Genomic DNA, 23681 nt, shown 5'->3' with positions numbered 1-23681 from the left:
AGCGACATCCACAGTGCTCCCATAATAACAGCGATATCCACAGTGCTCCCATAATAACAGTGATATCCACAGTGCTCCCATAATAACAGTGATATCCACAGTGCCCCCATAATAACAGCGACATCCACAGTGCCCCCATAATAACAGCGACATCCACAGTGCCCCCATAATAACAGCGACATCCACAGTGCTCCCATAATAACAGCGATATCCACAGTGCTCCCATAATAACAGCGACATCCACAGTGCCCCCATAATAACAGTGATATCCACAGTGCCCCCATAATAACAGTGACATCCACAGTGCCCCCATAATAACAGTGATATCCACAGTGCCCCCATAATAACAGTGACATCCACAGTGCTCCCATAATAACAGTGACATCCACAGTGCCCCCATAATAACAGTGATATCCACAGTGCCATGACATAGTGGGTCCAGATGGCGCCGGACAGACCCCGTCTGCATATGATCAAGTCTGCTGGTGTTAGTGCCACCGTCTAATAATGGCTCGATGGCACTAACTCCATCATTAATACATGAGTGCCGCAGCCCCTTTACATTGCTGGGTGGAGGGGACCCAGGAGGTCAGAACCCACCAGACAGTAACCATACCCCCTGTGCCCCTTAACAGGTTAATTTATATTCATACGGCAACAATTATCCATCACCAGGTCAGACGGGGGGACAGAGGAGGCCACCCATATGTCAGAGGTATCAGAGTATCCTACAAGCATTCTACATGACATACTCTGAGGAGTCCCATATAAAACATGCAATTCCTCATATAGCCAGTAGGAGGCGATGCTCCAGTGTCAGGACTCAGGTATGGAGAGGTGGGTGTTATGATCACACAGCATATGCCGTCAGCCTACTAATAAGCCCCCCGCAGCTGTTACTCTCCTCCTCTTCCCTCCATCATACTATTCTTTTCCTCATCCCTCCATTGTCCGTCCTAATCCTCCTCTCCCCGATCTTCTATCTCAGCTCATTATCCCTCGTTTTTTTTTCTTATCGTTGGTATTTTTGCTGTCAGTCATTTTTATTGTATTTTTTATGTTTTTTATCCCATATCACATATTGTTTTCTCCTGTATTCCTCTTTGACATCCTGCTTCCCCCATTAATGATCCCAATATTGTCATTTGTCTCCTTCTGTTTTCCATCGCTCTCTCCAAACCCTTCTCCTTGAAGACCGTGATCAGGGAGCCAGCTGTCTGTCCTCCCTCTGAGCTGAAATCCCGGAGCGTAGGGAGGGGGAACATCCGCACCATGCCAGCAGGTCTGTGCTACGACGGGGGCTGCAGGGGGCACATTCATTAATGGGAATTGTCATCATACTATGTGAAGACTTCATAAATGTCGAGCGTAATCCATATCACATCATCACACTGATCACAGGTATCCAATTATTACCTCTGAAATGGCACATAAAAGACTGATCCTCTTATTACCCCTGTAACCTCTTATTACAGTAACCCGGCTCCTGATCCTCTTATTACCCCTGTAACCTATTATTACAGTAACCCGGCTCTTGATCCTTTTATTACCCCTGTAACCTCTTATTACAGTAACTCGGCTCCTGATCCTCTTATTACCCCTGTAACCTCTTATTACAGTAACCCGGCTCCTGATCCTCTTATTACCCTGTAACCTCTTATTACAGTAACCCGGCTCCTGATCCTCTTATTACCCTGTAACCTCTTATTACAGTAACCCAACTCCTGATCCTCTTATTACCCGGTAACCTCTTATTACAGTAACCTGACTCCTGATCCTCTTATAACCCTGTAACCTCTTATTACAGTAACCCGGCTCCTGATCCTCTTATTACCCTGTAACCTCTTATTACAGTAACCCGACTCCTGATCCTCTTATTACCCTGTAACCTCTTATTACAGTAACCCGACTCCTGATCCTCTTATTACCCTGTAACCTCTTATTACAGTAACCCGGCTCCTGATCCTCTTATTACCTCTGTAACCTCTTATTACAGGAACCCATCTCCTGATCCTCTTATTACCCTGTAACCTCTTATTACAGTAACCCGGTTCCTGATCCTCTTATTACCCTGTAACCTCTTATTACAGTAACCCAACTCCTTATCCTCTTATTACCCTGTAACCTCTTATTACAGTAACCCGGCTCCTCATCCTCTTATTACCCTGTAACCTCTTATTACAGTAACCCGGCTCCTGATCCTCTTATTACCCTGTAACCTCTTATTACAGTAACCTGACTCCTGATCCTCTTATTACCCTGTAACCTCTTATTACAGTAACCCGTCTCCTGATCCTCTTATTACCCTGTAACCTCTTATTACAGTAACCCGGCTCCTGATCCTCTTACTACCCCTGTAACCTCTTATTACAGTAACCCAGCTCCTGATCCTCTTATTACCCCTGTAACCTCTTATTACAGTAACCCGGCTGCTGATCCTCTTATTACCCTGTAACCTCTTATTACAGTAACCCGGCTCCTGATCCTCTTATTACCCCTGTAACCTCTTATTACAGTAACTCGGCTCCTGATCCTCTTATTACCCCTGTAACCTCTTATTACAGTAACCCGGCTCCTGATCCTCTTATTACCCTGTAACCTCTTATTACAGTAACCCGGCTCCTGATCCTCTTATTACCCTGTAACCTCTTATTACAGTAACCCAACTCCTGATCCTCGTATTACTCTGTAACCTCTTATTACAGTAACCCGGCTCCTGATCCTCTTATTACCCTGTAACCTCTTATTACAGTAACCCGAATCCTGATCCTCTTATTACCCTGTAACCTCTTATTACAGTAACCCGACTCCTGATCCTCTTATTACCCTGTAACCTCTTATTACAGTAACCCGACTCCTGATCCTCTTATTACCCTGTAACCTCTTATTACAGTAACCCGGCTCCTGATCCTCTTATTACCCCTGTAACCTCTTATTACAGTAACCCGGCTCTTGATCCTCTTATTACGCTGTAACCTCTTATTACATTAACCTAGCTCCTGATCCTCTTATTACCCCTGTAACCTCTTATTACAGTAACCCAACTCCTGATCCTCTTATTACCCCAGTAACCTCTTATTACAGTAACCCGGCTCCTGATCCTCTTATTACCTCTGTAACCTCTTATTACAGGAACCCATCTCCTCATCCTCTTATTACCCTGTAACCCCTTATTACAGTAACCCGGCTCCTGATCCTCTTATTACCCTGTAACCTCTTATTACAGTAACCCAACTCCTGATCCTCTTATTACCCTGTAACCTCTTATTACAGTAACCTGACTCCTGATCCTCTTATTACCCTGTAACCTCTTATTACAGTAACCCGGCTCCTGATCCTCTTATTACCCCTGTAACCTCTTATTACAGTAACCCGGCTCCTGATCCTCTTATTACGCTATAACCTCTTATTACAGTAACCTAGCTCCTGATCCTCTTATTACCCCTGTAACCTCTTATTACAGTAACCCAACTCCTGATCCTCTTATTACCCCAGTAACCTCTTATTACAGTAACCCGGCTCCTGATCCTCTTATTACCCTGTAACCTCTTATTACAGTAACCAGGCTCCTGATCCTCTTATTACCCTGTAACCTCTTATTACAGTAACCCGGCTCCTGATCCTCTTATTACCCCAGTAACCTCTTATTACTGTAACCCGGCTCCTGATCCTCTTATTACCCCTGTAACCTCTTATTACAGTAACCCGGCTCCTGATCCTCTTATTACCCCTGTAACCTCTTATTACAGTAACCCGGCTCCTGATCCTCTTATTACCCCTGTAACCTCTTATTACAGTAACTCAGCTCCTGATCCTCTTATTACCCCTGTAACCTATTATTACAGTAACCCGGCTCCTGATCCTCTTATTACCCCAGTAACCTCTTGTTACAGTAACCCAGCTCCTGATCCTCTTATTACCCCTGTAACCTCTTATTACTGTTATGATCTGCTACAAGCACTAAGGAAAGACAGGAGATCTGTCCCTACAATCGAACTAAACTGGATCCCTATGATGTAACGGGGAACCTGATCCTGCGATCAGACCCGCTAAAGTCCTCGGCTAGTCTGTACGAAGACCTATAGATGCAAGGGAGGAATCCCTACAAGAACTAGAGACTGGGATAAAGTTGGACACCTCCTAGCAGAAATTGTAGCAGTCAAAGACAAACACACAACAAAGAACATAGAGGTCCGAAGACCTAGCAAAACTAACAGAGAACGGTAACAGAGCACCAAGCTAGCTCAAGAGTAGTAAATACAATGAAGTCCAGCAAGGCCAGAAGGGTGGAGCCGGATTAAATAGGCAAAAATGGTCATGTGACCAGCAAACTAGAAAAAAACTAACAGGAGATTTCTAACAGTACCCCCTCTTCTAAGAGGATCCTCCGGATCCCCTAGGACCGGGCTTATCAGGAAACCTCCTGTGAAATGCTCTGACAAGTCTGGAAGCAGAAACATCATCCGCCCTCACCCATGAGTTATCCTCGGGTCCTAAACCCTTCCAAGCGACGAGATACTGCAAACTCCCTCTATACCGTCTAGAATTTAGGATGCGGGAAATTTCATATTCCCCGTCCTCCACCACCGGAGGAACAGTGGCAGAGGCGTCACCAACCGACACATCAGCTTTTTTCAACAGAGAAACATGAAACACCGGATTAATCTTCCAGGAGGTAGGAACCTCCAACCTAACAGCAGATTGGTTAACTATCTGAAGCACCTTAAAGGGCCCTACAAACTTGGGACCCAATTTTTTCGAAGGAATCCTCAATCGCAGATTCTTAGAGGACAACCAAACCATGTCACCAATAGCAAACGAAACCTCTTGCCGTTTCCTATCAAAGTACCTCTTAGATTTTTTGTTAGCCTCCTGAAGATTATCGCGCACATCCGTCCAAACTCTCTCCAAATCACCGCAAAAACTCTCCTCCTCCGGCACAGCCGATACCAATTTGGAGAATGACCCAAAAGACGGATGTCTCCCAGTACAACAAAAAAAAGGCGAACACCCAGCAGAAGAAGATGTATGGTTGTTAAGAGCAAATTCAGCAAGTGGCAGAAACTCAGACCACCCCTCTAGATTGTCTGCCACAAAGCAACGCAAGAACTGCTCAACATCCTGGTTCTTTCTTTCTGTCTGGCCATTAGACTCAGGATGATATCCGGATGAAAACGACAAATGAACTCCCAACCTGTCACAAAAGGCACGCCAAAAACGAGCCACGAACTGAGGTCCCCTATCAGAAACAATGTCAGTAGGAACGCCATGTAGTCTGACAATTTCCTTGACAAAGGCCTTAGCGAGTGTCTTAGCGCAAGGCAGTTTGATGAAGGGAACCAAGTGACACATCTTGCTAAAACGGTCCACGACCACCCAGATGACCGTGAAACCTTCAGAGGGGGGAAGGTCAGTAATAAAGTCCATAGCCAGATGTGTCCAAGGTGCACTAGGAACCTCCAGAGGGCAAAGCAACCCCGCAGCAGGAGCATGCGAAGACTTAGATCTAGCACACACAGTACATTTACGCACCCACTTAATGACTTCCTTCTGCCATCCAGGCCACCAAAAACTGCGACCCACAAGTCTCTTGGTCTCAGAAATTCCTGGATGACCTGCCAACCGAGACTCATGACACTCAACAAACAAATCTCTCCTAAAGGTCCTAGGCACAAACAACCTCCCATGGGGAGTGTTAGATGGGGCATTCTCCTGTGCTTTAAGAATCTCATCTTTCAAAAGCAGCAATCACAACACCTTCTTGTAAAATGCTCTCCTCCTCCTCCTCAGCACCGACCATGGGAAAAAAGCTGCGAGACAAAGCATCCGCTTTAACATTCTTGGTACCCGGGATGTAAGTAACGGAAAAACTAAACCGCGAGAAAAAAAGTGCCCACCTAGCCTGACGGGCATTCAAGCGCTTGGCAGCATCAAGATATATCAGATTTTTATGATCCGTAAGAACCTGAACGGGAAATTCCGCACCTTCCAAGAAGTGGCGCCAGTGTTCAAATGCGAGTTTAATAGCCAATAATTCCCGATTATCAATATCGTAATTCAGTTCAGTCTCCGAAAATTTTTTTGAAAAAAAGGCACAGGGATGTAATCCATCCCCGTTATCCTGAGACAATACTGCGCCAACCCCCACAGAGGAAGCATCAACCTCAACCAAAAACAGCTTAGTCACATCAGGCTGCATAAGGATGGGAGCAGAGGTGAACCTCTCCTTGAGATACACAAAAGCTTCAATGGCCTCAGAAGTCCACTGAACCGCATCAGCACCTTTCTTGGTGAGATCGGTCAGTGGTTTGACAATAATAGAAATTTTTTTTATGAATTTTCTGTAATAATTGGCGAAACCCAAAAACCTCTGTATCGATTTCAAACCAATAGGCCTAGGCCATTCCTGCACAGCTTGAACCTTAACCGGGTCCATCTCAAAGCCCTCGCTGGAGATAATGTAGCCCAAAAAACTAATTCTCTGTACAGCGAACTCACATTTCTCCAGCTTAGCAAAAAACGAATTGTCCATTAATAACTGTAATACCTCACGTACGCTCCGCCAATGAGACTCCAGATCAGGCGAATAAATCAGAATGTCATCCAAATACACAACCACATTTTTGCCGATCAAAGGTCTAAGGATGTCATTAATAAGATTCTGAAAAAATGCTGGAGCATTGGTAAGACCAAAAGGCATAACCAGATTCTCAAAATGACCCACAGGAGTGTTAAAAGCAGTCTTCCATTCATCACCCTCCTTCATGCACAACAAATTGTATGTCCCCCGGAGATCAATTTTAGAGAACCACTTGGCCCCCACTAACTGGTTAAACAAATCAGGAATCAATGGCAGTGGGTAGGGATTGCGTACAGTAATTTTATTAATCTCACGAAAGTCCAGACAAGGACGTAAACCGCCATCTTTTTTTTTAACAAAAAAAAATCCAACAGCCACAGGAGACTTGGAAGGCCTAATGTGACCGGCGGCCAAGCTTGTCTGTATGTATTCCTCCAAAGCCTTTCTCTCAGGAATAGTAAGATTAAATAAACGACTTTTAGGAAGAGTCGCTCCAGGGACAAATTCAATGGTACAATCATAGTCTCTATGGGGAGGCAAAATTTGTGACTCCTCCTCAGAAAAAACTCTCCAAAAATCCTGAATAGGTACAGGTAATTCCCCTTTTTCCACCGCAGCAATACGTCCGTTACAACACTTGTCATAACATTTAGGGCTCCAGGACTTAATTTCATTGCTAGACCAATCCAGTACAGGATTATGCAATTTTAACCAGGGCAACCCCAATATTACTGGAGAAGGCAAATTATTCAATACTACCAAATCCAAATTCTCTTGATGAATACCATTAATAGTGAGGGGAAATTCACAGACCTTGTGAGTAACACTCTTCAAGGGAGAGCCATCGACAGAAACCACAGCAATAGGGGATGACAAAGGTTTAGGTTTTAATGTAAGTTTTTCCAAGAATCCCCCATCAATCACATTCAGAGTAGAACCACAATCCACAAATACCCGAAATTCAATTAATTCTTCCTGAGCAGTGGTAGTAGCAGATAGGAATACCCCCTTAGAATTTAAACAGGCAATACGGGCATAACTGACCATTTTTTTTTCTTTGTTCATACGAAGCACACAGTTCTTAATAAAATGACCAGAATTTCCGCAATAGAAGCACAAACCTTCAGAAAGCCTGCGGTCTTTTTCCTGAGAGCGGGGTGTCAGCGCCCCAATCTCCATCGGCTCTCCTTTGTCAGCACAGACCCTCTCAAGACTCGGAACTGACATAGCAGAGGATTTGCTCTCATTAACCCTTACACGCAGTCTCCTGTCCACCCGTATAGCTAATTGCATAGCCTCCTGCAAGTTTCCAGGTGTGGGATAAGCAATCAGTAAATCTTTAACCCTTTCACCTAGCCCCGCCAGAAACAAACTTTTCAAAGCTGAATCGTTCCACCCCACCTGGGCAGACCACCGACGGAAGTGAGAACAATACTTTTCCACATTACCTGATCCCTGCCTCAAACGTCTCAATTCAGACTCAGCAGATGAGACACGATCAGGATCATCGTACAACAAACCCAAAGCAGAAAAAAAACTATCCACTGATCTAAAGCACGGATCACTAGGTTGGAGAGAAAAAGCCCATCCCTGAGGATCCTTGCGCAAAAGTGACATTATGAACCCTATGCGCTGTGATTCATCACCAGAGGATCCGGGTCTTAAACGAAAATACAATAAACAAGCATTTTTAAAAGAAAAAAAATCTTGTTGTTCACCAAAAAATAGATCAGGCAGACGTACCTTTGGCTCTACCAAATGTGCTCCAGAACAGCTACTCACGTGTTGTTGGAGCTCGGCCACCTCCAGAGAGAGTCCCTGCAAGCGTTGAGCCAAATCTTGAACCGAGACCATGATGGAAACTGGAGGTCTTTCCTTAGAGAAATTTTTTTTTTGGGCTGGACTTACTGTTATGATCTGCTACAAGCACTAAGGAAAGAAAGGAGATCTGTCCCTACAATCGAACTAAACTGGATCCCTACGATGTAACGGGGAACCTGATCCTGCGATCAGACCCGCTAAAGTCCTCGGCTAGTCTGTACGAAGACCTATAGATGCAAGGGAGGAATCCCTACAAGAACTAGGGACTGGGATAAAGTTGGACACCTCCTAGCAGAAATTGTAGCAGTCAAAGACAAACACACAACAAAGAACATAGAGGTCCGAAGACCTAGCAAAACTAACAGAGAACGGTAACAGAGCACCAAGCTAGCTCAAGAGTAGTAAATACAATGAAGTCCAGCAAGGCCAGAAGGGCGGAGCCGGATTAAATAGGCAAAAATGGTCATGTGACCAGCAAACTAGAAAAAACCTAACAGGAGAGTTCTAACAATTACAGTAACCCGGCTCCTGATCCTCTTATTACCCCTGTAACCTCTTATTACAGTAACCCGGCTCCTGATCTTCTTATTACCCCTGTAACCTCTTATTACAGTAACCCGGCTCCTGATCCTCTTATTACCCCAGTAACCTCTTATTACAGTAACCCGGCTCCTGATCCTTTTATTACCCTGTAATCTCTTATTACAGTAACCCAGCTCCTGATCTTCTTATTACCCCTGTAACCTCTTATTACAGTAACCCGGCTCCTGATCCTCTTATTACCCCAGTAACCTCTTATTACAGTAACCCGGCTCCTGATCCTTTTATTACCCTGTAATCTCTTATTACAGTAACCCAGCTCCTGATCTTCTTATTACCCCAGTAACCTCTTGTTACAGTAACCCAGCTCCTGATCCTCTTATTACCCCTGTAACCTCTTATTACAGTAACCCAGCTCCTGATCCTCTTATTACCCCTGTAACCTCTTATTAATGTAACTCAGCCTCATTTTCATATCAATTTAAACACTGATTTCACAGTGACGGAGGAATGGACTGGCCATGTAAAGGTATTGCTGGAGTTATCTATGAAAGAGCTACGGTATATGAATTTATAAATAGTTTTGGGGGATGAAATCCTACTGACAGATTCCCTTTAAAAATAATATGGCCTCAATGTTCTTATTACAGTAACCTGACTCTTATTATTTCTGTTTGTCTGTAGGTTGTTCTGGAGCTGCACACATGGCGGCAAATGAGCCAGAAATTAAAAGCAGCGTCTCCTTCATACCATGTTTCCTATTTGTAGAGGTAGCGGTCAGAACCTGTTCATGGTTATGTTGTATGTTGTCTGTGGAAGGTGCCATACTTCTATTCTTTCCCTTCTGTCTTTGTGGTGAAGTTTTGGGTTTGTGGCATGACGTTGAGCCCACGTGACATGATTCATGTGGTAGGAGACATACTCGTCAGCACCATCAAACATGGGCAGAAGGCTGGACCTACTGGGATTGGGTTCCTATCTGGGGCAACCCGTTTTATACCATTCAATCGGAGTGCTATATGCCGACCAATATATGTCAACCTCATGACCTCCCATTTATGTGGTCTGCAACATGCCACCATAGGCAGCGCAAGCCGCATGCCGCACATGTAGGCCATCTCCTTCTGGACACACTAATTATATCGCTACATAAATGAGACATTATTACTTTAGTTTCTGCATCCCCATGGGTCTCCCTTCTCTCACGGGACGCCTTAGTGACATGTTATATTAGAATTGTGCATACTAGATATTTTGTTAGGATTTGGGAACCATGACGTGATCCGGTGCAGCCTTTTACATGAAGTTGGAGAAGTCGGAGATTTGTGACAAGAGAAGGTGTGACAAGAGGGTGAGACGTGAAAGTGGGGCACATGTGACATGATGTGGAGGGATTAGACACGGTGATGGGAGTGGAAGACGTGACAAAATGCGAGGAGATTGTTGACTGCTTCTCCAGATTCCTCACACAATTCCCTCACATCTCTTGCTTTGTCCTTTTTCTTTTTTCTAACCCTTTGTACCTTCTGGTCTTCATCTTTCCTGTATATTATTTGTAGCCCTCAGTGCTCTTCAGATTTTCTTATGAGTTATTCTTCTTAAACCCATTATCTACCGTATTTTCCAGATCCCACCTTCTTTTATATGTCTTCTTCTCTTCCTTGCTTTCACTAGTCTTCCTTCACTGTCTCCTTCATTCTATCTCTAACGCTTCCATCATTCCTCCCTCTCTTCACGTCTTTCTTGTCCTTTACCCTCATTCCTTGCTCGTCTGACAAGATGCTTTATTTCCAGCTTGTCCTGATGGCCGGTACAGTTATCCTTTCCTACCACTTTGAGTACACGGACACCTTCCCCGTCCATTCCCAAGGATTTTTTTGCTATGACAGCACCTTGTCCAAACCTTATCCGGGTCCTGAAAGTGCCAGCCGAGTCCCTCCACGTATCCTGTACCCGCTGATCACCGTGCTGCCAGTCCTCACGGTAGGTATATTTTCTTTAGGTGTATACAATGAGACTGTAGATTTTCCAGGCTGATTGTAGATCTTACAGATTGTCTGTCCGTGGTTGTCACTTAAGGACTATCTGACATGACGGTGTAAGACAGGGTGACAGCAGGGACTCAGAACGACTGAGCACTGACATGGTTATCGTGCGTGCGCTCGGGTGCCGTAGGCATCTGAAGATCATTTCTTTTCTTGCACATTCCTTACACATGAAGAAACCCGAATATTTCCACTGAATGAAGTCAAGAACAGCAATTCACAAAAGTTATATAATGACCACAAGAAGGTCATCGTAAACTAAAGAACATGGCGCTTCTAGTAGGTCACCATTGCTCCAGGTAAGAAAATATCCAATGTTGGTCATGATGATAAAAGCGTTTCAGTCTTCTAGAAACATAGTTAGGATATGATCATCGTTTCTTCAGAATATCACGTCTTCACGGTTCCTGGTCATGATAAGGATAGTGTTTCACTACAAAAACCAATGAAGTTCGTTACTTGGGAACGGAAATCTGATTATCTCTCCTATCGTTGCACCAAAATGTCCTGTCTCGTTGTATTCTGGCGGTGGTATAAATAGTGTTTCTCAAAAACGTGATGCTTCATGCTGGTAACGATATGTAATTTTCCAGGATATCCTTTCTTCTAGAAACTTGGTTTTGATATGAAACATTTCCCCAGAATGTCCCATTTGTCTCATGTTTCAAAAGAATTACCTTTTTCTGGATTTCAGTTTTATACTGTGTCTCCAGAATGATCTGTTTTCTGGAGCACTGGTCTTCGTAGGAATAGTGTTTCAATCGGACGTCCTCTCTGCTGGAAACCTGGATGGAATATAAATAGTATTTTTCAAGAAATTCCTTTCTTCTAGAAACCTGGTCGCGATATTAAAAGTATTTTGGCAGAATGTCCCATCTTTAGAAATCGTGGTCATGATATGAATGTTGTATCACCAGACCAACCTGTTTTCTGGAATTCTGGTTATCAAACAAATAGCGTTTCTCCGTAATATTATTTGCTTTGGAATTCTGGATGCAATACAAATAATTAGTGATGAGCGAGCATGCTCATTACTCGAGATTTACGAGCATGCTCGGGTGTTTTCCGAGTATCTTCAGCGTGCTCGGGTGTTATGTTTCAATCACTCCATGCACATGATTTGCGACTGTTTGACAGCTTTAATAGATGTGAGGAATGCCTATTTCTTAGGCATTCTTCAAATGTATTAAAGCTGTAAAACAGTCGCAAATCATGCGCACCGCACGACTCAAACATAACACCCGAGCACGCTGAAGATACGCGGCGAGCACCCGAGCATGCTCGCCGAAAGGGTTAACAGAATATACTCGCTCATCACTAAAAATAATGTTTCTCCAAAATGTTCTGTCTTTTAGAAATCTGATCACAATATGATGACTGTTTCTGAAAGAATATATGATTTTCTGGAGTACTTGTCACAATATAAATAGTACTAGTATTGTTTTGGTCTTTCTTGGTTGTCTCTAGTTATCTTGTTGTCGATCTTAATCTTCCTTTCCACTTTTATGAGCATTTTCTAAAAGTATGGGTCATAATATCTATAGGACATTGTTTTGGCTCACCTGGTGAGGTGGATCCTCCAAGCCCAAGGTCCAGGTGGGGTACATGGACCACGGGCGTCGATGCAGCAGGCATGTGATGCATGTGGAAAACAGGTAGTAGAAGCACTGGAGGCTGCGGGCAGACAGGAGACCAGGAAGCAGAGGTACTGAAGACTGCAGGCAGACAGGTGACCGGGAAGCAGATAGCAGAGGTAATGGATGCTGCAGGTAGACAGGAGCCCAGGAAGCAGATAGCAGAGGTAATGGAGGCTGCATGCAGAAAAGAGATGGGGAAGTAGATAGCAGAGGTACTGGAGGCTGCAGGCAAAAAGGAGACCAGGAAGCAAGGAGCAGAGGTACTGGAGACTACAGGCAGACAGGAGACCAGGAAGCAGAGGTTCAGGAAACCACAGGCAGACAGAAGACCGGGAAGCATTTAGTAGAGCTACTGGAGGCTGCAGGCAAAAAGGAGACCAGGAAGCAGCTAGTAGAAGCTTTGGAGGCTGCAGGCAGAAAGGACTCAGGAACACTAAAAGTCTTAATACCATGACATAGGGGTGTGTCTTGGTGAGCCTTGTATAGGCCAAGGCAGATGATCACATGGGTGTACGCTGGACCACCTGCAAAACCCGATGTGGAACACAACAGAGTTCAGTGGACCAGGGTGAGGGGAGCAAAGCCCAGATCCCAGATAGGTGTGTAACAGATATGATACATTTTCAGTCTGGATATTTTAATTTCATATTGAGGTATAAAGGAGAGAAACGGTGTCTGACACCACCTGAAAATTTCGCTTTTTGTGATTTTGATACTGCAATGTGCTATACTAGTGTATTCTTGTATATTGATTTTTGGATGCATACTGTATAACATGGTTTATTGCAATGCCTATCATTTGGGGCTGTAGAAGAGTAGATAGCTGGGAAAGGAAAAGTTACAGCGGGCCAGCTCAGAAGATGGGAGGAAATTTTAGGAGTTATTAGAGAATTACTTCCTAATCACAGGGGGTTGGCTGCTTATTGGCTCTGTGTGAAAGGAAGGAGATTTTCAGAGGTAGCACGTTTGCAATTGGATTGAAAAGTGGCAGCTTGGATCCTAATACGGCCAAAATATCTCAGATACTTTAGAAAGCGGTGCAGACAGAAAGGAGATCTCATCTGCACTGGGTACGGCCAGGAGCCCAGAAGGTAAGATGTTGGTTTGTGGGGACCCTGAGACAGCATAAGGCCAAGTAGGACTGAAAAGGCAACGTGTAAGTCAGACCTGGGGTTTTAGTGAAGAAATACTGGACTTGCCAGCAGTGGGTATGGGCTAGAGGATGGACATTTATCCGACAGACACATGTTTTAAATGTGGCTCTTACATGTGCTCATGTGAGGTGATTAAACACTGTGTTCTGACCACCAAGATGTGAATACAAACTTTGTACCTGTTACATCCTTCAGATATGTTCCACCAGTAAAGTTTACTTTATGTTTATAACTTGGATTGAGACCTTCCTTGTTAGTGTATTAAATCTGAGTCATCTGAGAAAATACAGCTCGAGTGAGAAACATCTATAGGGTTTAATATCACACATACGCAACCAGCAGAACTCATTTCACTAGTGTTAGGTGTCGCAGAATAACACCTCTGCCTGTACAACTCTTACAGAGGCTCCGGTAGATTCAGTCAAGGATCCATTTTGTTTTAATTGTTTTCCACATTTTGTCTAAAGCTCTCGTCAGCCTTAAAGTTTAAAGATGTCAATACTTTGTCATGAAACTTTTTTATTTTGCAGCTTTTACTTAAAGAAAAGCACTAAGAAAAAGTCCCCACCTGCAAGTTTCTTACATTCACACATTCTCAACCAAATAATTTAATTGTGCAGTTCATTACTTGCCAACTAAACTATCAACCAACATAAACTTTTAGAGAACTGTGAGCTTCCAAGTATCGCCTTTCACAATGTCGACGGGAGGTCCACAAAAAATATCTTTTTACTAAATTAAGTTTACCTATTGAGGGATCTGACGTCAACTCCACCAAATACCCCTTCATTCAGAGAACTGGTACTAGTTTAGTACAAATCCTTAGAAAAAGTGTGAAGGTTCTTGAAGCAGCAAAAGGAATTGACAAGTGTGAAGAATATGGGGGCTATAATTTCTTGCCAATCAACTATCATATTTGGTTCAAGATTATAGTCCTTTTACAGAGTGTAAAGCTAATTAATTGATTAAAGAATTCCCCCAGCCAGAGGGGAGCCGTAATTTAATATGGATTTATGGATTTATCGTATGTCTTAGCTGTATACCGGTTACATTTTCAAGATCTTGGAAACGGGCCAAACCCCATGGTGAGGAGATACGTAGAATTGCTATTAGGAGCCAGGTAGTAAAGCCGTGTTTGGTCTCAACGAGTAGCAGGGTCCCGGCCGGGTCCGATGCCGCCAAAACCGCCTCCTTAGGACCATCTGACGCGCCCCCTGGGCCGTGGGGTACCCGGTGCCGGGCCGGTCGTTACTCGGGGATATGTCACTGTGGCGGGATGTGACATATGTGACATACAATGGGAGGCGGTTTCTGGTTGTCTTTTGGCTTGCACATAATGGCGCCCGTTCTTCTAGGGCGGGCGCCACATTCAGTATAAAACACAGTCTTTAGGCGCACAATACCCGGTGATAACGGGTGGGCTCATATCCTGTTCGTGACGCCAATGATGATGCTCCCCTTGGGCCGTGGGGTACTCGGTGCCGGGCCGGTCGTCATTTGGGAAGATGAACACAGTGGCGGTGACCCGGTCCGTGACCCAGGGCGGTCATTCAATAGGGAATTATTTACAGGAGAAGTATGTACAAAGTTCGTGACGCCACCTGTGTTATTCGGCTAAAGGGAGCCGCCGCTGCGGAGCGGGTCCTCTGGAGCTGATGTCAGTGCAGCAAAGCTGGTGTGGCTCTCCACAGGTAGAGCTTAGCTCCAGGGCAGTGTAGATGTTATAGGTTGTGCTGGGCGTTGTAGTGCGGGGGTGATGGCGCACATAATAATCACAGAGACAGGGGGGTGCAGTCCTCAGGGTCTTTACTCACGGTTATTGCAGTCCAAGTTACAGGCACCAGTGTAACTGCCCTCGTCGTGCTGCATTTACTCAGGGAGGGGTTCAGTCCACCCTCAGGTATCTCCGGAGTACTTAACGGGACCCCCTTCTGTGTCCTTTCTCTGGCCATCTCCCTGCACCTCATACCAAGTGTCCCAATCCGGTACCTGCGGGCCTTGTCGGGCGACGTCTGTTCCGTCCCCTGGGTCCTCTATAGCTACCTTCTTGGTGAGACTGACATGGACTGTTGGCTGCAGGACTTGAAATACTGCAGCCTCCGGTTTCTAGTTGAGTCACAAAGTTCTCTGCTAGTTGAGGGACCGGTCCCCTTTGTGTGGTCTGACCCCTCCACCTCCCGGTAGATTCGGGCGTACGGTGGCCTCCAGCACTGCCCGCACCCCTGGGGTCCCTTCTTCCATTCCTGGAGCCCTTCCTGCTCCTCTCCTTCTCCTTCAGTCCTGGGCCTCTCCTCAGGTCCTCTGCCTGAGCAGAGCTCCTGCTCCCAACTCCTCTCACTGTAGACTGATCATTCTCACTCTCTCCTCAGACTGAACTGGCTAAACAAGATGGCTTCTCTATTTATACCTTTCTTCCATGTGCTCCCCTTAGCTACTTCCTCCACCCACACCCACTACATAGCTCCTCCCACAGCTAGGGACCCGGGACTGTGCTCTCCCTTAGGAGCAATCTCACCCTACCCCCACTGCGGGTATGTGTTGGATGCAGGTGTTAGGGTCCCGGGCTGTACTCCCTCCTTACCTGAGAGTGAGATACCACACCTCTGGGTGAGATGCAGTACCTCTGTGGCGACCGAACCCTCAGGGGCGCCACACATCCATTAAGGAGTTATGACCCATCTTAGGTTTTGGAGTTGTTAGCTGCTAGATGCAAGGGGAGGGCCAGCCCAGGGGGGGCAGGAGAGGAGTGACTCCAAGAAGTGAAATTCTGGTGTAAAGCATGGCCTATTGCTTTTTTCCGGGAAGTTCACTACAACATATTATGTGGGGAAAAGTCAAGGAACAGAGGGGACCACAAGCCCCCCATGTGGCAGCCCCTCCCCCACAAGCCAGGCCTTTCATCTGACTGGTAACTGACTCTTAACTCCTGCATACTTTGTACTACCACTATTTGTATTTGCATATCTGACCATTATATACATGTATATACAGTACAGACCAAAAGTTTGGACACACCTTCTCATTTAAAGATTTTTCTGTATTTTCATGACTTTGAAAATTGTACATTCACACTGAAGGCATCAAAACTACGAATTAACCCATGTGGAATTATATACTTAACAAAAAAGTGTGAAACAACTGAAAATATGTCTTATATTCTAGGTTCTTCAAAGTAGCCACCTTTTGCTTTAATGACTGCTTTGCACACTCTTGGCATTCTCTTGATGAGGTACAAGAGGTAGTCACCGGAAATGGTTTTCACTTCACAGGTGATGGTTTGGGGTGAGCTGGACCGCAGAGTGAAGGCAAAAGGGCCAACAAGTGCTAAGCATCTCTGGGAACTCCTTCAAGATTGTTGGAAGACCATTTCCGGTGACTACCTCTTGAAGCTCATCAAGAGAATGCCAAGAGTGTGCAAAGCAGTCATCAAAGCAAAAGGTGGCTACTTTGAAGAACCTAGAATATAAGACATATTTTCAGTTGTTTCACACTTTTTGTTAAGTATATAATTCCACATGTGTTAATTCATAGTTTTGATGCCTTCAGTGTGAATGTACAATTTTCATAGTCATGAAAATACAGAAAAATCTTTAAATGAGAAGGTGTGTCCAAACTTTTGGTCTGTACTATATATATATATATACAGTTATATGAAAAAGTTTGGCCACCCCTATTAATCTTAAGCTTAATGTTTTATAAAAATTGGTGTTTTTGCAACAGCTATTTCAGTTTGATATATGTAATAACTGTTGGAGACAAAATGTTTCTGCCTTGAAATGAGGTTTATTGTACTAACAGAAAATGTACAATCTGCATTCAAACAAAATTTGACAGGTGCATAAGTATAGGCACCTCACCAGAAAAGTGACATTAATATTTAGTAGATCCTCCTTTTGCAAAAATAACTGCCTCTAGTCGCTTCCTGTAGCTTTTAATGATTTCCTGGATCCTGGATGAAGGTATTTTTGACCATTCCTCTTTACAAAACAATTCCTGTTCAGTTAAGTTTGATGGTCGCCGAGCATGGACAGCCCTCTTCAAATGATCCCACAGATGTTCAATGATATTCAGGTCTGGGGACTGGGATGGCCATTCCAGAACATTGTAATTGTTCCTCTGCATGAATGCCTGAGTAGATTTGGAGCGGTGTTTTGGATCATTGTCTTGCTGAAAGATCCATCCCCTGTGTAACTTCAACTTTATCACTGATTCTTGAACATTATTGTCAAGAATCTGCTGATACTGAGTGGAATCCATGCGTCCCTCAACTTTAACAAGATTCCTCGTGCCGGCATTGGCCACACAGCCCCAAAGCATGATGGAACCTCCACCAAATTTTACTGTGGGTAGCAAGTGTTTTTCTTGGAATGCTGTGTTTTTTTGCCGCCATGCATAACGCCTTTTTGTATGACCAAACAACTCAATCTTGGTTTCATCAGTCCACAGGACCTTCTTCCAAAAAGAAATTGGCTTCTCCAAATGTGCTTTTGCATACCTCAGCCGACTCTGTTTGTGGCGTGCTTGCAGAAACGGCTTCTTTCGCATCACTCTCCCATACAGCTTCTCCTTGTGCAAAGTGCGTTGTATAGTTGACCGATGCACAGTGACACCATCTGCAGCAAGTTGATGCTGCAGCTCTCTGAAGGTGGTCTGAGGACTGTCCTTGACTGATCTCACCATTCTTCTTCTCTGCCTTTCTGATGTTTTTCTTGGCCTGCCACTTCTGGCCTTAACAAGAACTGTACCTGTGTTCTTCCATTTCCTTACTATGTTCCTCACAGTGGAAACTGACAGGTTAAATCTCTGAGACAGCTTTTTGTATCCTTCCCCTGAACAACTATGTTGAATAATCTTTGTTTTCAGATCATTTGACAGTTGTTTTGAGGAGCCCGTGATGCCACTCTTCAGAGGAGATTCAAACAGGAGAACAACTTGCAAGTGGCCACTTTAAGTAGCTTTTCTCATGTTTGCATACACCTGGCTATGAAGTTCAAAGCTCAATGAGGTTACAAAACCAAAAAAAAAGTGCTTTAGTAAGTCAGTAAAAAGTAGGTAGGAGTATTTAAAACAAGAAAATGATAAGGGTGCCCATACTTATGCACCTGTCAAATTTTGTTTGAATGCAGATTGCACATTTTCTGTTAGTACAATAAAACTCATTTCAAGGCAGAAACATTACTGTGTCCAACAGTTATTACATATATCAAACTGAAATAGCTGTTGCAAAAACACCAATTTTTAGAAAACATTAAGCTTAAGATTAATAGGGGTGCCCAAACTTTTTCATATAACTGTATATATATATATACACTTCTCAAAAAAATAAAGGGAACACTCAACACATCCTAGATCTGAATGAATGAAATATTCTCATTGAATACTTTGTTCTGTACAAAGTTGAATGTGCTGACAACAAAATCACACAAAAATCATCAACGGAAATCAAATTTATTAACCATTGGAGGCCTGGTTTTGGAGTCACTCCCAAAATTAAAGTGGAAAAACACACTACAGGCTGATCCAACTTTGACGTAATGTCTTAAAACAAGTCAAAATGAGGCTCAGTATTGTGTGTGGCTTCCACGTGCCTGTATGACCTCCCTACAACACCTGGGCATGCTCCTGATGAGGTTGCGGATGGTCTCCTGTGGGATCTCCTCCCAGACCTGGACTAAAGCATCCGCCAACTCCTGGACAGTCTGTGGTGCAACGTGACGTTGGTGGATGGAGCTAGACATGATGTCCCAGATGTGCTCAATCGGATTCAGGTCTGGGGAATGGGCGGGCCCGTCCATAGCTTCAATGCCTTCATCTTGCAGGAACTGCTGACACACTCCAGCCACATGACGTCTGGCATTGTCCTGCATTAGGAGGAACCCAGGGCCAACCGCACCAGCATATGGTCTCACAAGGGGTCTGAGGATCTCATCTCGGTACCTAATGGCAGTCAGGCAACCTCTGGCGAGCACATGGAGGGCTGTGCGGCCCTCCAAAGAAATGCCACCCCACACCATTACTGACCCACTGCCAAACCGGTCATGCTGAAGGATGTTGCAGGCAGCAGATCGCTCTCCACGGCGTCTCCAGACTCTGTCATGTCTGTCACATGTACTCACTGTGAACCTGCTTTCATCTGTGAAGAGCACAGGGTGCCAGTGGCGACTTTGCCAATCCTGGTGTTCTGTGGCAAATGCCAAGCTTCCTGCACGGTGTTGGGCTGTGAGCACAACCCCGATCTGTGGACGTCGGGCCCTCATACCACCCTCATGGAGTCGGTTTCTAACCGTTTGTGCAGACACATGCACATTTGTGGCCTGCTGGAGGTCATTTTGCAGGGCTCTGGCAGTGCTCCTCCTGTTCCTCCTTGCACAAAGGCGGAGGTAACGGTCCTGCTGCTTGGTTGTTGCCCTCCTACGTCCCCCTCCACGTCTCCTGGTGTACTGGCCTGTCTCCTGGTAGCGCCTCCAGCCTCTGGACACTACGCTGATAGACACAGCAAACCTTCTTGCCACAGCTCGCATTGATGTGCCATGGATGAGCTGCAATACCTGAGCAACTTCTGTGGGTTGTAGAGTCCGTCTCATGCTACCACGAGTGTGAAAGCACAACCAACATTCTAAAGTGACCAAAACTTCAGCCAGAAAGCATTGGTACTGAGATGTGGTCTGTGGTCCCCACCTGCAGAACCACTCCTTTATTGAGGGTGTCTTGATAATTGCCAATAATTTCCATATATTGTCTATTCCATTTGCACAACAGCATGTGAAATTGATTGTCAATCAGTGTTTCTTCCTAAGTGGACAGTTTGATTTCACAGAAGTTTGATTTACTTGGAGTTATATTCTGTTGTTTAAGTGTTCCCTTTATTTTTTTGAGCAGTGTATATATATATATATATATATATATATATATATATATATATATATATATATATATATAAATAAACATTGTGTATATAGTGTATAGTCTAGCGTGCCCTTAAGGTGATTAATTATATAATTTAACCTTGGGCTGCTCTTTTTTCTCGATCCTCACGTCCATATTTTCGGCTTAACTTTCCATGCTGCCTGGGCTAGTTTCTGGCCCGATATAATGAGGAATTTGAGGCAGTCCTTCCAGGCTGAACAGGCTCTATTTCACTGGTGCTAGTGAAAGGGGCTTCTCAGCCTGTCAGGGTTGTGGGCGAGTGTGGTGCCACGTCAGTGACTGCGTGGGCCACATGCTCTCACTGGATGAGCCCTCTCTGGGCTCGTGTGGACAGGGGGTGTCTGTGTAAAACTATGCCAAGCTGACCTTACATGTCCCCAGCGGGTGCGGAATGTCACGCTGGTGCAAGTGGGGAAACCACGTTATTTGATCCTTGTGACGTAATAGTGACATCAGGCGGGGTGGCGAGGTGCGGGTTCATCACAACAAGCTACATATTTATCGTCTTTGTTTGGAATGTGATGTCCATATGAATATGGAGTCCTGTTGTCAGACCATGATACAGGATACTAATTGCGAGTTGTCTTTCAATTACAGATCCTCCTGGGAGAAGTGTCCACAGTCCTTATCAATCCACGCTGGAGTAGCAGGGAGAAGATCATTTCTTGCGGAGATTGTTGCTTCTTCAATCCTCTTCTGCGGCGCATTGTCAGGATCTTGGGTGAGCTTTCCGGCTTGATGACCTGACATGGTTCGAAGCGCCTAGGTCCAGAAAACAACGATCACCAAGGTCTAACTTTATAACAATGAAGTTGTATAGTACAAGTGGGTACATCATTATCTCACCAACTACCCAAATATGAAGCTATGGGTCTACCACACTGAAAATAATTGGAGACAGTCCAGAATGAAAGAAAAGTCAAGGCTTCCTTATAGCCTGACATCATCAGACAATTCAAGCTAGCCATACACATGAGATAGCAGACCGACTTTTCTCCCGACTCGCCCGGTCAAACGAATTCTCGGCTAAGTCAAGAGTTCATTTGTTCTCAATGGGTAGAGAGGAGAAAGCCACTGCCAGACATCTGTCATTATCCTATCCAACTGCCCGATCCTTCTCTCTTCCAACATCATCTGCTGGGTGACAATAGGGAGGCCCCCATACATAGCAGAAGGTCGACTGGTCCCACCAAAATTATGGGCTTCAGACAACTTTCTGTTATGATCTGCAACATAAACTAAGGAAAGAATGGGTAAAGCTGTCCCTACAGTAAGACTAAGCTGAATCCCTACGATGTAGCGGGAAGCCTGTTCCTTGTGAACAGACCCGCCTTCGTCCTCGGCTAGTCTGAACGGAGACCTATAGCTTAAAGGGAGGGGTCCCTAAAAGAACTAAGGACTGGGGCAAAAATGGGACACCTCCTAACAGAAGTTGTTGCAGAGCAAAAAGACAAACTGACAAAAAGTACTAGAGGTCCTAGAAGACTAAGCAAACTAGACAGAGATAGGCACCAAAGCACCTGGCTAGAGAGACAGGCAAAAAACACTGAAGTCCAGCAAAGCCAGAAGGGCGGAGCTGGAATATATAGGCATCTGGTCACGTGACCGCAAAACACAATATGGCAAAAACTAACAGGAGGGTTCTAACAGTACCCCCTCTTCTATGAGGATCCTCCGGCTCCTCCGGGCCCAGGCCTATCAGGAAACCTCATGTGGAAAGCTTTAACAAGCCTAGGAGCAGAGACATCATCCATCCTTACCCAGGAGTTGTCTTCGGGACCGAAACCCTTCCAGGAGACAAGATACTGTAATTTCCCTCTATGCCATCTTGAATTCAAAATACGAGAAATTTCATATTCGCTGTCTTCCACTACAGGTGGAACTGTGACAGTGGCGTCCCTATTAGAAACGTCAGCCTTTTTCAACAAGGAAACATGAAACACAGGATTAATCTTCCAGGAAGTAGGGACATCCAACCTAACAGCAAACAATCTGAAGCACCTTAAATGGACCCACAAACTTAGGACCCAGTTTTTTAGAGGGAATCCTAAACCGCAAGTTCTTCGAGGACAACCAAACCATGTCACCCACAGTAAACAAAACCTCTTTACCTTTTCTGTCAAAATACTTCTTGGACTTCTTGTTAGCCTCTTGCAGGTTACAACGTACATTAGTCCAAACTCTCTCCAAATCACTGGAAAAATTCTCCTCCTCCGGCACAGCCGACACCAATTTGGAGAACGAACCAAAAGACGGATGTCTCCCAGTACAACAAAAAAAAAGAACACCCAGCAGAGGAGGATGTATGGTTGTTAAGAGCAAATTCTGCGAGAACCAGAAACTCAGACCACCCCTCTTGATTGTCTGCCACAAAACAACGCAAAAACTGTTCAACATCCTGGTTCTTTCTTTCAGTCTGTCCATTAGACTCAGGATGATAACCAGACGAAAATGACAAATGGACTCCCAACCTGTCACAAAAGGCACGCGAAAACCGAGCCACAAACTGAGGTCCCCTATCAGAAACAATATCTGTGGGAACGCCATGGAGCTTGACAATCTCCTTAACAAACGCCTTAGCGAGTGTCTTGGCGCAGGGCAACTTAATGAATGGAACTAAATGACACATCGTACTAAAACAGTCTACGACCACCCAGATGACAGTAAAACCCTTGGACACAGGAAGATCAGTAATAAAATCCATAGAGAGATGCGTCCAAGGCGCACTAGGAACATCCAGAGGGCAAAGCAACCCCGCAGCAGGAGTATGTGAAGCCTTTGACCTAGCACACACAGTACACTGACGCACCCACTTGATGACTTCCTTCTGCCATCCAGGCCACCAAAAACTGCGACTGATAAGTCTCTTAGTCTCCGAAACTCCTGGATAACCTGCCAACCGAGACTCATGACACTCCACAAACAAATCTCTCCTAAAGGCTGTAGGCACGAACAACCTCCCATGGGGAGTGTTAGA

The 23681-nt window shown here is 44.8% G+C and overlaps 1 protein-coding gene across 2 annotated transcripts in view; it reads left to right on the top strand.

Annotated features, from left to right (window-relative positions):
- The first annotated feature begins 873 nt into the window (after positions 1 to 873).
- The window catches only part of PLPPR2 (phospholipid phosphatase related 2), a 37880-nt gene continuing 15072 nt past the window's right edge, over positions 874 to 23681 (top strand). For both annotated transcript variants that reach the window (XM_073654281.1, XM_073654282.1), the window contains exons 1-4: positions 874 to 1282; positions 9626 to 9711; positions 10736 to 10924; positions 21302 to 21425. In XM_073654281.1, the coding sequence (XP_073510382.1) occupies positions 1273 to 1282; positions 9626 to 9711; positions 10736 to 10924; positions 21302 to 21425 (409 nt within the window). In that variant the 5' untranslated portion in view covers positions 874 to 1272. The remainder of the gene's footprint in view (positions 1283 to 9625; positions 9712 to 10735; positions 10925 to 21301; positions 21426 to 23681) is intronic.

This window comes from Phyllobates terribilis, unplaced genomic scaffold (assembly GCF_046119375.1).
Source record: "Phyllobates terribilis strain yellow unplaced genomic scaffold, ASM4611937v1 Scaffold_11__3_contigs__length_659146591, whole genome shotgun sequence".
In the NCBI taxonomy this organism is placed as follows: domain Eukaryota; kingdom Metazoa; phylum Chordata; class Amphibia; order Anura; family Dendrobatidae; genus Phyllobates; species Phyllobates terribilis.
This window is presented reverse-complemented; position numbering and strand designations above follow the sequence as displayed.